The sequence below is a fragment of the Colletotrichum lupini genome, chromosome 10, assembly GCF_023278565.1.
Source record: "Colletotrichum lupini chromosome 10, complete sequence".
Classification (NCBI taxonomy): Eukaryota; Fungi; Ascomycota; class Sordariomycetes; order Glomerellales; family Glomerellaceae; genus Colletotrichum; species Colletotrichum lupini.
Genome location: NC_064673.1, coordinates 362,905 through 374,620, shown reverse-complemented (window position 1 = coordinate 374,620; position 11,716 = coordinate 362,905). Strand labels below are relative to the sequence as shown.

The following is an 11,716-nucleotide window of genomic DNA, read 5'->3' as shown; positions in this document are numbered from 1 at the left end:
CTACATTACATACATGCTTTTAATCGATGAGATCACGTTTTGATGACTTATTTGACCATGAGATATTCGATGAAGTGACAGTTATCATGAGAGTGATGAGTGTAGTATCAACCGTCGGGCAACACTGAGATGTCGTTGCAACTCAGTAGTAGGGTACATAGCTACACACTTCAAGGCCACTGGGAGGTATGTACCTGACTATCAGCAGATAGGAGCCGGGACCCCTGCAACATCCCTCTTGCGTCATCGGAGAGTGGAAACTCACTTATAGATATCTTCTCACTTACAAACTCGGTCTCAAAACCCCGAGTGACGACGGATTGAACACATCTGTCAATCATGTCAATGAGACCGCCGTCTCTGAGACTCCTCAATGGAGTCGCACGGATGTCTCGTCGGGGCTTCTCAACCTCCCCCGCCAGAGACGTCGATTTCACCCACGTAGTGAGTTTCCCGGACCCTTCAGTTTCCCGATATCAAACATCATCAATATCATACTCACAACCCCACAACACCGAATCTCAAACAACGACTGTACTAACACGCCCAGGTCATCGGCGGCGGCGCAGTAGGCCTCGCAACGTCCCACCGCCTCGCAACCCGCCCGGACACCACAACCCTCCTACTGGAACGCCACACCGCCGTCGGCACCGAAACGTCCTCCCGCAACAGCGAGGTCATCCACGCGGGGATATACTACCCGCCAAACACCCTCAAAACAGCCCTCTGCGTCCGCGGCAAGCACCTCTTGTACGATTTCTGCGCAAAGCATCACGTGGGACACGCCAACACGGGGAAATGGATCGTCGCGCAGAACGACGCCCAGCGGGAGGCGCTGCAGCGCGTGCACGATTTCTGTACGGACGAGATTGGCGTGCCTGTGCGGTGGGTGGGCGAGGAGGAGGCGAGGAGGGAGGAGCCCGAGGTGCGGGCGCTCGCTGGCGTGCTGGAGAGTCCTACGACGGGGATCGTCGATTCGCATGGCTTGATGGTTGCTTTGAACGGGTTGTTCGAGGACGCGGGGGGTGTCGTCGCCTTGAATTCTCACGTCGTGGGCGTGCGTCCCCTAGGACGAAAAGGAAGCCGGGGGTGGGAGGTCAGCGTGCGCGATCCGTCGACGGGGGAGACGAGCGCCGTCACGGCGGAGGTGCTCGTCAACGCTGCCGGGTTAGGCGCCGTGGACGTGCACAACATGGTCGTTCCCCCGTCCCGACGCAGGGAAATGTTCTACGCAAAGGGAAACTACTTCTCCTACTCTGGCGGCAGCAAACCCGCCCCCAAAGTCAAGAGACTCATCTACCCGGCCCCCGAACCCGGCGCCGGCGGACTGGGAACGCACCTGACGCTCGACCTCGCGGGCCGGGTGCGCTTCGGGCCGGACGTGGAGTGGGTCGATTCGCCCGACGACCTGGCCGTCAACTCCGCGCGGCTGCCCGAGGCCGTGGAGGCGATTAAAAAGTACTTGCCTGGTCTCGATGCCGGTGCCCTGGTGCCGGATTACGCGGGGATTCGGCCCAAGCTGGGGCGGAAGCAGGCCGTCGCCGACGGCAGCGGGTTCCACGACTTTATCGTCCGCAAGGAGGACGGGTACGAGGGGTGGGTGAACCTGCTGGGCATCGAGAGTCCCGGCCTGACGAGCTGCTTGGCGATTGCGGAGCGGGTGGATGAGATTGTGTACGGGTAATGGCACGATAGCATGGTACTGTGGACGAAGTGGGCAAAGTGTGATAGGGCTGTTCATTCTGTGTCTCCGACGCAGATCCAAATCGAAACGCTACAATATCCTATGCTCTGCCATGTACTACACGGGAAAAATGGACCAGAGCGCATCAGACAAGGTCCAACCACATGTTACAGTAAACACCGAAATGACGCTGCAGACTTTTCATAGAGAATGCGTGTGTAGATGTCGTCCCTTCCCAAATCATAAATCATGCAAAACTCCGCGACGCCGTTACCCCCAGGGCAGCTGTGTCATTTTCGGCTGTACAGTCAACTCCGTCATTCCAAACGCCAAAGGATATCTCACGCGCTACCGTAACGTCAAGCTGGGCTGGAACTTGCGGCCTTGAACGTCGACGTGGAACTCGTAGATGCCGTTTTCCGCACCAACGTACCTAGTCGGTCAGCTTCATTCAGTTTCACGCCAAAAGACCAACTCACAAGACTCTGCCATCCTCGCTCCACGAGATACCGGCCGTGTTGTCGGGCTCGGGGGGTGCTTCGTGGACGCCGCGCTCGGCCATTCGCTGCTCGGCCCGTCGGCGCAGGAATTGATTGCGCTCCACTTGCCGCAGAAGGTCGTGGTCGCGCTCCATCTCACGCATGTTGACACTGTTGAGGAGCGGCAGGATTTCCCTGTTGCGGTCCTGAACGGCTTGCCGGAGATCCTGGATGTTGCTCTCAAACGACATGGTGTAGAGCGCTTCCAGGTCTGCCCAGCCACTGCCCGCCGGTGTCAGGCTGCGCAGACCGCTTGATCCGCCACGCTGTGTTGTCGCCAACGCTTCACTCGGGTGTGTGCTTGCCGGACGCCGCGGTGGGTGAGGAGCCGCCAGACCGAGATCTCGGTCGGAGCTGGACTGCAAGTCCATTGTGCCGTCCCGGCCCGAGTTGGACTGCAGAATGAGACGCTGGGCCGTACGTATGCGTTCCTGCGCCCGCTCTCTCGAATCGCGAATGTTGCCGAGGAGGTCGCCAATGGCCCTGGACACGTTTTGATTGGAGTCATTACTGGGCTCGCCCGCCTCATGATCTAGCGCCCGGCGCGCCGCGATTCTCTGTGCCCTTTGCGCTTGGATATCCCACTGCGCATTCAGCCGTGGGCGTGCCATTGTTTCGGGGTCGATACGGGCACCTCTTCCACCCATGGGAGGCATGCCGCCAAAGAACTGTGGCGATGATTGCTGAGACGTCTGCTCGGCCATGCGCGCCGCGATCCGGTCCCTCTGCTCCCTCCGTCGGCGGTCCTCCTGCAGAGCCTCAAGCACCCGCGTCTCGTCGGGTGTGAGTGCTAGGTGCTGGCGCCCTGGACCGTCCAGTCGCCGCCGCCGGCTTTCGCTGGCCTCTGGCAGGATGGACGACAGAGTATCGTTCGGTTCGCCGCGACCCTCCAGTAGCCGCGGGTCAATCGTGGCACGATCCAGCACGGGGATTTGGTCGTACTCGTCGGTGGCGCTGATGTCCAGAATTTGACGCTGCACAAACCCGCTCCTTAGATCCGCGATACCAACGTGGCCGCGGTCTTCGGTCCAAGCCAGGAGGTCATACGGCCCGGGACAAAAAGCCATGTCGCGGACTGCGCCCGACCCGGCCATCGGCCGTGACGACGTGAAGGATGTCAGCAGCGGATCGGCAACGTCCGGATCAGTCAGGCTCGCAACGTCAAACACCGAAATGGTGCCATATTGTGTCCCGACAGCGAGATATGCCCCCGTGTTGGAAAAACACGCCGCAAAACTTCCTCTGCTGTCGGAGCTGTCGTCGCGACGCTGGCTCTTGAGCAGAATCTTGCCACACAGCTCCCAGCGGTACTCCACCTTGTCGTCGTTCCTAAATGGGCCGTTTTCGTCGATTGGTGCCTCTGTACGATGGTGAATGTACAAGTAAGGGTCGTCGAGGATTGCGCACAAGAGGCGGCCGTCGGGCGAGATGATGGCTCGATTGACGTAGTCGGGATACGTCACTATATCCAGAGGCTCGACCTTGTCCTGGTTATCAAAGTCGCGCAAGCCGACCAGAACGACCGTCTTATCATTGTTTGCCAGGACGGCGGCGGACTCTGTGTATGCTCCGTGATGCATGGGGCCGGCTGCTGGTGGAAACCACATGGTTATGCAGTTGACGCGGTCGCGCGCGAGCTTTTGGCTCTTGGCAATGACGCTCTTGTCCAGCCTGCTGCTCATATTCAGCCGCCGCGATTGGCTGAGGAGCCCAAAGACGGTATCTTGCGGTCGAGGGGATTCGGAGTCGGTGCCCATGCCGAGGGGTAACCTTGCGTCGGGTTCCAAGTTGAGTTGCAAATGGAGATTATTATCGTCATCGCTAGTGCTGTCCATCTGGATCGCCGTGAACTCGCCCGTCTCTCCTCCGCAACACACCCAGCCGTTCTCAGCGACTAGGCATCGCGGCGAAAAGGAGAGAAACTTAACCGTCTCGCACTCCTTGGTCGTCGTGTTGAGCCGCTGGACATGGTTGCTGCCAGCGCCTCCGGGGAAGTAGACGAGGTTTCGTTTCTCGGCGCTGATGAGCGATCGTAGTTGCCAGTGTCTGCAGGTGGTTAGTACTTGAGGCAAGGCATGCGGTGCGCGCGTGGTAGTGGACGAAGACGCACTGAGATCGGACAGGGATACGGTAGTGTTTCCGCGGCTTCTTGGAAATCAAGTCGTTTGTCGGATAGTATCTGCGACAGTCAGTTTGGCATGGTCGAAACAATTGTATTGGGGTTCATACGACACGCCATCTTTCACAGCCATGATGGCTTATGCAGTGGCCAGAGGGTTCGTCCGTCGGAAAGTAAACATGTAGGTGCCGAGGCACGCGTATCGGAGCAGAGTCGCCAGTGCAATCAATCCCACCCGCGTGCTGAGCGATAGCAGTGACGACAGGCCGGTGAACACGCAGCGACCGATGAAGCCGTGGGATGGTTCGGGGTGTCGGATGTTTGGGGACGATGCGATGTGAATTGCGCGAGACGAGAGGCAACTTCCCGCATGACGTCCGTGTATGGCAGGAGGGGCCTGTTCTGCTTTTCGCCTTCGTCCTGGTTGGTTGGCGGCGCTCTGCCACAGAATACAGTGGTAAGCTACCTTGGGCACTTTAGAAGGGGCGACCAGGGAGTACCTCTGCAGCACGTACCCTAGGCCAGTGCCTCGGGACGGGAGCTTGGGCTGCTGCTTACCCAACGAGGCACATTGCTTACCTATCGGAGTCTTCCACCTCCCCTACCTAGGCACCTTGGGCAAGATACTAGGCAGGTACCTCATCAGCAAGTAGTCCGGGGTCTAGACAGGCGTCCAATCCAATTGTTGGTTAATTTTCTTAGCTCAAAGACGCCATTTTGACGGGGGTTTCTAGCGCTTTAATGGGCCATCTTGGTGCACCCAAGTAATTAGTATCAAACCACCTCGATGCGACCGCAACCTATGGTAAGGTTGGCTTTGCTTCTCCATCAAAAGCCGGCAAATGACCGTACAGCCTCATCCACCAATCGTGAATTCCCATCTCGATTCGAACAGGAAATCTTGCCAGTTGTGGACCTCGTTACGATCCGTGACCTGGACTCGTTCTTAGGTGGTACGTCCCAACAGGTCTCAGCCATCTTAGCCTCAGTCGGACTTGATTCGAGAGGAACGCAGAGACGGGAAAGGAAGCCAGAATCTCGAACACTACGGCTCTCGGATGGGTAGGCGTACACTTGCCAACGAGAACCGCGGTATTGTGTTACTTCAGCCTCAAATCATTGAGCAGCAGAGTCGACTGGTAGATGATCTGGCAAGGAGACTCAAGTTTCAATCTCTGAAATGAACATCAGGGTCTTTGAGAGTTTTCTTGATCCAAATCGCTTATAACGAGCTACAGCATGCCCAAGACGTAATCTACCATGTTGTGGTTTCGGAATTCTCCAACCGGCGCCAAAGCACCACCGCCAATCAGTTTGGAGTTCTGCTGATTCTCTGGCTTGAGAATCCTCCAAATCGTTGTGCGGTCAAAGTACCGAAAGCCACATCGGATAAAAGGGGAAGATATTACCCATACGAGCAGGACCCGAGGACTATGACTGACACGTTGGATACACCCGAGAAGAGACAACAGGAAGCTGCGTTGCGCCAGGTCTTGATCCGACCTCGGGGTATCCAGACCCACCGCCGGGTCCACTTTTCGGGACCGGAAGCGCAGCCGTCGGGGCCTGCTGGATCGGGTGTACTTTCCGCGCTGCCGGTGGACCTCTCCAGCTTTTCTCTGCGCAGTTACTCAAGTGCAGAGCAGAAGTCGCACTCCCAAACAGTCTGGAACAGCTTGCCGGTTACACGATGGATTGCAATTCGTGTCTAAAAGAGTGCAATTGTGAGGGCCATGTGTTGGATGAACCGTCCAAAGACACTGGCATGCAAGACGGAGGCGCAAAAACTCTGCGTGCCAGGGGATGAATGAGCAACATCAACGCGTCAGTGCCTCGACGGCAAAGAGCTCAATCTCCAGGTCGAAAAATTTCCAGCCGAGCTCCCCCTAGCTCCGTCCCTGGCCGGTGACACGTCCACTAGCGCCACGTCCATTACCTGCAATGGCCGGGCGATCCCGTTGCTTCAGCGCGGTGGCTGCCATTCTTCCGTCACGTGCGACCGCGCCCCCACTGCTGGGGACCTGGAAAGCCCCAAATTTCTAGCAGTGGAGCGCCTGCAAGTCGGAATAACCGATGCCGGGGTCCCGACCTTGCGGGATTCGGTCGGCTTCTATGACCGGGGGCGCGCATCATTTTTCGGGTCAAAAAATTTCGATCTCTCCTTGCCATCATCATTTCCTCGCATCCTCATCCACCTCCTCCCTCCCCCCAATTCATCCACTGTGTACTCTATAATAACCGCTTTTCCATTCCTTTCCGCGCGCCATCTTCTTTTCCCTCCATCCCCTTTTGTTATACCCACACACAATCAGGCAAGATGATGTCTGCACGCTTCTCAAGAGCTGTAAGTTGTGCTCCCAGTGACACCTGTCGCGATACATCAGAGTTTTTTGCTAACGCGCAATAGCTTCCCAGAGCTACCAGCTCCGTCGCCCGCTCCGCCGGCTTCGCTCGCCAGCCCTTTGCCTCAAAGTTCGCTCGCTACGAGTCAACATCATCTGATGGCAAGGTCACCGGCGCCGTGATCGGTATCGATCTCGGTACCACCAACTCTGCCGTCGCCATCATGGAGGGCAAGGTTCCCAAGATTATCGAGAACGCTGAGGGTGAGCAGTCCATTGATCTATCGTCCATGCACCAGTAAGCTAACAGTCATCAACAGGTGCGCGCACAACGCCTTCCGTAGTCGCCTTTGCTCAGGATGGTGAGCGTCTCGTCGGTGTCGCCGCCAAGCGCCAGGCCGTCGTCAACCCCGAGAACACCCTCTTCGCCACCAAGCGTCTCATCGGCCGCAAGTTCACCGACGCTGAGGTTCAGCGTGACATCAAGGAGGTTCCCTACAAGATCGTCCAGCACACCAACGGCGACGCCTGGGTGTCTGCTCGCGACCAGAAGTACTCTCCCTCGCAGATTGGTGGATTCGTCCTCAACAAGATGAAGGAGACCGCCGAGGCCTACCTCTCCAAGCCCGTCAAGAACGCCGTCGTCACCGTTCCTGCCTACTTCAACGATTCTCAGCGTCAGGCCACCAAGGATGCCGGTCAGATTGCCGGCCTCAACGTCCTCCGTGTCGTCAACGAGCCCACTGCCGCCGCCCTTGCCTACGGTCTTGAGAAGGAGGAGGACCGCGTTGTCGCCGTCTACGATCTTGGCGGTGGTACTTTCGATATCTCCGTCCTCGAGATCCAGAACGGCGTCTTCGAGGTCAAGTCTACCAACGGTGACACCCACTTGGGTGGTGAGGACTTTGACATCCACCTCGTCCGCCACCTCGTCCAGCAGTTTAAGAAGGACTCCAACATTGACTTGTCCAACGACCGCATGGCCATCCAGCGTATCCGTGAGGCCGCCGAGAAGGCCAAGATTGAGCTTTCCTCCTCCCTCCAGACCGACATCAACCTGCCCTTCATCACTGCCGACGCTTCCGGTCCCAAGCACATCAACCAGAAGCTCACTCGCGCTCAGCTCGAGAAGATGATGGACCCCCTCATCACCCGCACCATCGACCCCGTGCGCAAGGCCCTCAAGGATGCCAACCTCCAGGCCAAGGATATCCAGGAGGTCATCCTCGTTGGTGGTATGACTCGCATGCCCAAGGTTTCCGAGTCCGTCAAGAGCATCTTCGGCCGTGACCCGGCCAAGTCCGTCAACCCCGATGAGGCTGTCGCCATTGGTGCCGCCATCCAGGGTGCCGTTCTCTCCGGTGAGGTCAAGGACCTCCTTCTCCTCGACGTTACTCCCCTCTCCCTCGGTATTGAGACCCTTGGCGGTGTCTTCACCCGTCTCATCAACCGCAACACCACCATCCCCACCAAGAAGTCCCAGACCTTCTCCACCGCTGCCGACTTCCAGACCGCCGTCGAGATCAAGGTCTACCAGGGTGAGCGTGAGCTCGTCCGTGACAACAAGCTCCTCGGCAACTTCCAGCTGGTTGGCATCCCCCCTGCCCACCGTGGTGTTCCCCAGATCGAGGTCACCTTCGACATTGACGCCGACTCTATCGTCCACGTCGGTGCCAAGGACAAGTCCACCAACAAGGACCAGTCCATCACCATTGCCTCCGGCTCCGGTCTGTCCGACTCCGAGATTGAGCAGATGGTCAACGACTCTGAGAAGTACGCCGAGGCCGACAAGGAGCGCAAGGGTGCCATCGAGGCCGCCAACCGCGCCGACTCTGTCCTGAACGACACCGAGCGCGCTCTCAACGAGTACGCCGAGAAGCTCGACAAGACCGAGGCTGACGGCATCCGTGAGAAGATTGCCTCCCTCCGCGAGTTCGTCTCCAAGAGCTTGGCTGGCGAGGGCAACGCCACCGCCGCCGAGATCAAGGAGAAGACCGACGAGCTCCAGGTCGCCTCTCTCAACCTCTTTGACAAGATGCACAAGGCCCGCGCCGAGTCTGGCGAGCAACCCGCTCAGGACGCCAACGCCGAGAACAAGGACGAGAAGAAGCCTTAAATGTCTTCATTCGTCTCTTTGCATCTCGTTTTCACCTCCGCGAGTCGAAAGTGGCTCGCGTCAGCATGTTTGATTATCACTTTTGGGCGCGGCATAGACCTGCTTTGCTCAATGTTTGTATTCCACCTGTACTCATATTCCGGTCTCGGTTTCGCCTGAATCGCGCCGAGCCGGCTCTCTCTTCCTTGTTACCCCTTTTTACAACATGTTTGTTAATACCTTGCCTGCGGTCGGCGGAACCGGCGTTGGAGCATCAAAAACATTCACACACACGAGATACCGATTCGGTATTCATGATATGATCGACGGTATGGATCAAAGGGGATTAAGACGGGGTTGCATATGTACAAAACCAAACCGAATCTGGAGTAGTTAGACGTGATAATTCTACATCCCCTCTCAAAACAATCACCTGCCTTGAGACCGTGATACTTTCATGTTAGTAATGCCGGAGCCATCGTGCATGTCAACAACTGCAGAAAACGTAGAAATGGACGTGATGAAGGCTCTCGCCCGATTAATTGACTACTTTTATCTACCAAAACCAAACCATCCTCTCTTCTGTGCCTGCGGCTTCTCGCCGCTCTGTGCCGCAGGTGCGGCCTGGCTGGGTGGCGCCTTGGCAACGGGCTCCTGCGGCTCCTTGCCCGGGTAATCAATGTAGTTCCACGCCACGTCGAGGAAGATGGGCTTGACGGGGATGGCGGAAAGCTTAGGCGGGACACTGACGATGTTCTGGAGGTCGATCTCGCTGGAGGGGTACTCGCGCAGCCGCTCAATCAGGGGCAGCTTCTGGGCGTCGTCCTCGTTGGAGGCCGCCGACTCCTTGAGCAGGTTCGAGAGGTGGACGAGAGCGCGGTGGCGCTGTAGTTCGCCTTGGAGGTAGGTTGCCAGGGCCTTTGCGTCCGCGGCGGACACGTCGATGCTGCGCGGGGCGTTGGGGTGCGGTTGGGAGCCCTTGGTGAGGGTCGAGGCGGCTTCCTGGGCTTCGCTAGTGGCGTGCTTGATGAGGGCCAGCGCGTTGACGGTGTTGCCGATGATGGCGTGGGAGCGGGCAATAGAGAGAAACCTGTGTTGTTAGTATGAGATGACTAAACCGGTGATATCAACTCACTTCAGAGCTTGAAAGTACTCGGTAAAAGCCTCCAGCTGGTCGGCGAGCTCCTCGTCGTTGGCCACGCCGGGCAACTCCCTCGCAGCCTCGAGACTCTGCAGGGTACCTTCGTACAGAGCGACGAGTTCCTTCAGCTTTGCCGCCTTGCGTCCGGGGGTCTGTTCCTTGGCAATCTTGTCTGCCTTCTTGGACTTGCGAGCCGACTGGTATCTCTCCACCAGGCCATCGTCGTTGCCCGTCAAGACGCGGTTGCGACCGATTCGCCAGCTAATCATCTCGTAGTTGACCGCCGTTCTGGTAATCTGCAGGCTCTGCATGCGGGAGTCGCTCTGGGAAACGCCCTCGCCTCGCAGCTCGTCGATCGCTTCTTTTGTGGCATCGGCGGCATCCTGCGTCGCCTCGAGGATGTCATCATACGCGGCAGCCACGTCCCTGGGGTCGGCATCAACGAGGGACGGCCATGTCTCGGAGAGCTTCGTCTTGGCTTCCTCTGCTCTGCCCCACGCCAGAGAGATGGCGGCGTCCTCGATCTTGACGTCGCGAGAGCGCCAGGTGAGTGCCCTGGGTGCGTTCTCCTCGCCGCCCTTGCTGGCCTCGGCGTCAACCTGCTTCAACACATTGGGGTCGAGCTCGTTGATCTGCTGAACGAGGGCCGTATCGGATTGGGGGAACGCTCGTCTGGCGATGGCGGGAACGGGTATCGTGCGCGGCGTCTTCAGCTGGTATGCGGCGTAGCGGATCGAGGGATCGATGGTATCAGAGAGAAGGTCCTTGAAGATGTCGCCTTTGGTGGTCGTTGCCATGGCGCTGTAGATGATGCGCGATACGGCATAGCTTCGCAGGGAGGGCTCCCAGTGCTGGTTCTCAAACTGGGCGGCGCCGCGGATGTGGGCGGCGTAGGCCCGGGATTCGAGCTTGTCGTTTTGTGATGCGCCAGCCTCGGGTTGGGAGAGAAGCTCGGCGAGGAGTTCGGCCGCCTTTGTTGCTTTTTGGAGTCGGGAGACTATGTGGGATCTCGTCTTGCCGGTCATGCCTTTGGCATCCGAGGCGTGCGATGCCTTGATGGCCATGGCATTGGCCCAGGCACGCTCGCTCGTGAGAAGGAGGAGGTGGACATATCTAGACAGTGTCAGTCAACATCCCCTCGTCCTTGCATGTGTCGACATACTCATGGTTCTCGGCAATTTGCGAGACACCAACCTCACCCTTCTTGCTAAACTTTCCGCGATTCTTGGTGGCGATGTTAAGCTTCTTGCGGCTGTTGAGCAGCTTCTTGGACAGCTGGGTCTGATAGGTTGCGTAGTCTCCGTAAAGGAGAGCCGCATCGCGGCCAGAGACGACAAACTTTGTGATATCCATCGCTGTGGGTTCGTCCGTTCGACGGGGAGGCAGAATCGCGACAGGCCACACCAAAGGGGACGGGATGATGTCGAATCGACCTCTGCGCTGCGCGGGGGATTGGTGGGGCTCACCAGTGTCCTCTGCTTCAATGTCAAAATTTGGGGTGTGTCACTAACCTCCTGACTGCACACCTCCGGTCATTAGGTAAGCTGGGGCGGACGCCGGGTTGAAGATGTTCCCATCAACGCCAAGTCATTGGTTGAAGCTCCCCGAAAAAGTCCATGATGGTAGGTGGATTATGGACTGATACAGCGCTCTTTGAAGGCATCGTGCATACTTTCCGGCGGGCCCTTTGTTCGCATTTGCAGAATAGATCATAAGTCGTCACTGGGAGATCTTTCCCAATTGATACCCTCATTGAGATACCCTGCGTAGGCCAATCTAGCTTAGCTCAGCTCGGG

At 57.8% G+C, this 11,716-nt stretch overlaps 4 protein-coding genes across 4 annotated transcripts; 2 read left to right on the top strand and 2 right to left on the bottom strand.

The window, feature by feature from the left end:
• Positions 1–339: 339 nt before the first annotated feature.
• CLUP02_17322 (FAD dependent oxidoreductase) lies at positions 340–1,684 on the top strand (the record flags this gene model as incomplete). The annotated part of the gene is made up of 2 exons (XM_049296235.1): positions 340–444; positions 551–1,684. 2 exons carry the CDS (start codon positions 340–342, stop codon positions 1,682–1,684), a joined length of 1,239 nt encoding a protein of 412 aa, XP_049137459.1.
• Positions 1,685–2,032: 348 nt separating this feature from the next.
• Positions 2,033–4,475, bottom strand: CLUP02_17321 (uncharacterized protein; the record flags this gene model as incomplete). Its single annotated transcript, XM_049296234.1, has 4 exons — positions 2,033–2,117; positions 2,164–4,269; positions 4,334–4,402; positions 4,453–4,475. The coding sequence occupies 4 exons, from the start codon at positions 4,473–4,475 to the stop codon at positions 2,033–2,035; spliced, it is 2,283 nt and encodes a 760-aa protein (XP_049137458.1).
• A 2,184-nt stretch (positions 4,476–6,659) lies between these two features.
• Positions 6,660–8,800, top strand: CLUP02_17320 (hsp70-like protein; the record flags this gene model as incomplete). Its single annotated transcript, XM_049296233.1, has 3 exons — positions 6,660–6,686; positions 6,750–6,948; positions 7,005–8,800. 3 exons carry the CDS (start codon positions 6,660–6,662, stop codon positions 8,798–8,800), a joined length of 2,022 nt encoding a protein of 673 aa, XP_049137457.1.
• A 76-nt stretch (positions 8,801–8,876) lies between these two features.
• On the bottom strand, positions 8,877–11,583 carry CLUP02_17319 (signal recognition particle protein; the record flags this gene model as incomplete). Its single annotated transcript, XM_049296232.1, has 7 exons — positions 8,877–8,994; positions 9,074–9,163; positions 9,213–9,273; positions 9,340–9,869; positions 9,915–11,033; positions 11,083–11,395; positions 11,502–11,583. 7 exons carry the CDS (start codon positions 11,581–11,583, stop codon positions 8,877–8,879), a joined length of 2,313 nt encoding a protein of 770 aa, XP_049137456.1.
• Between the last annotated feature and the right edge of the window lie 133 nt (positions 11,584–11,716).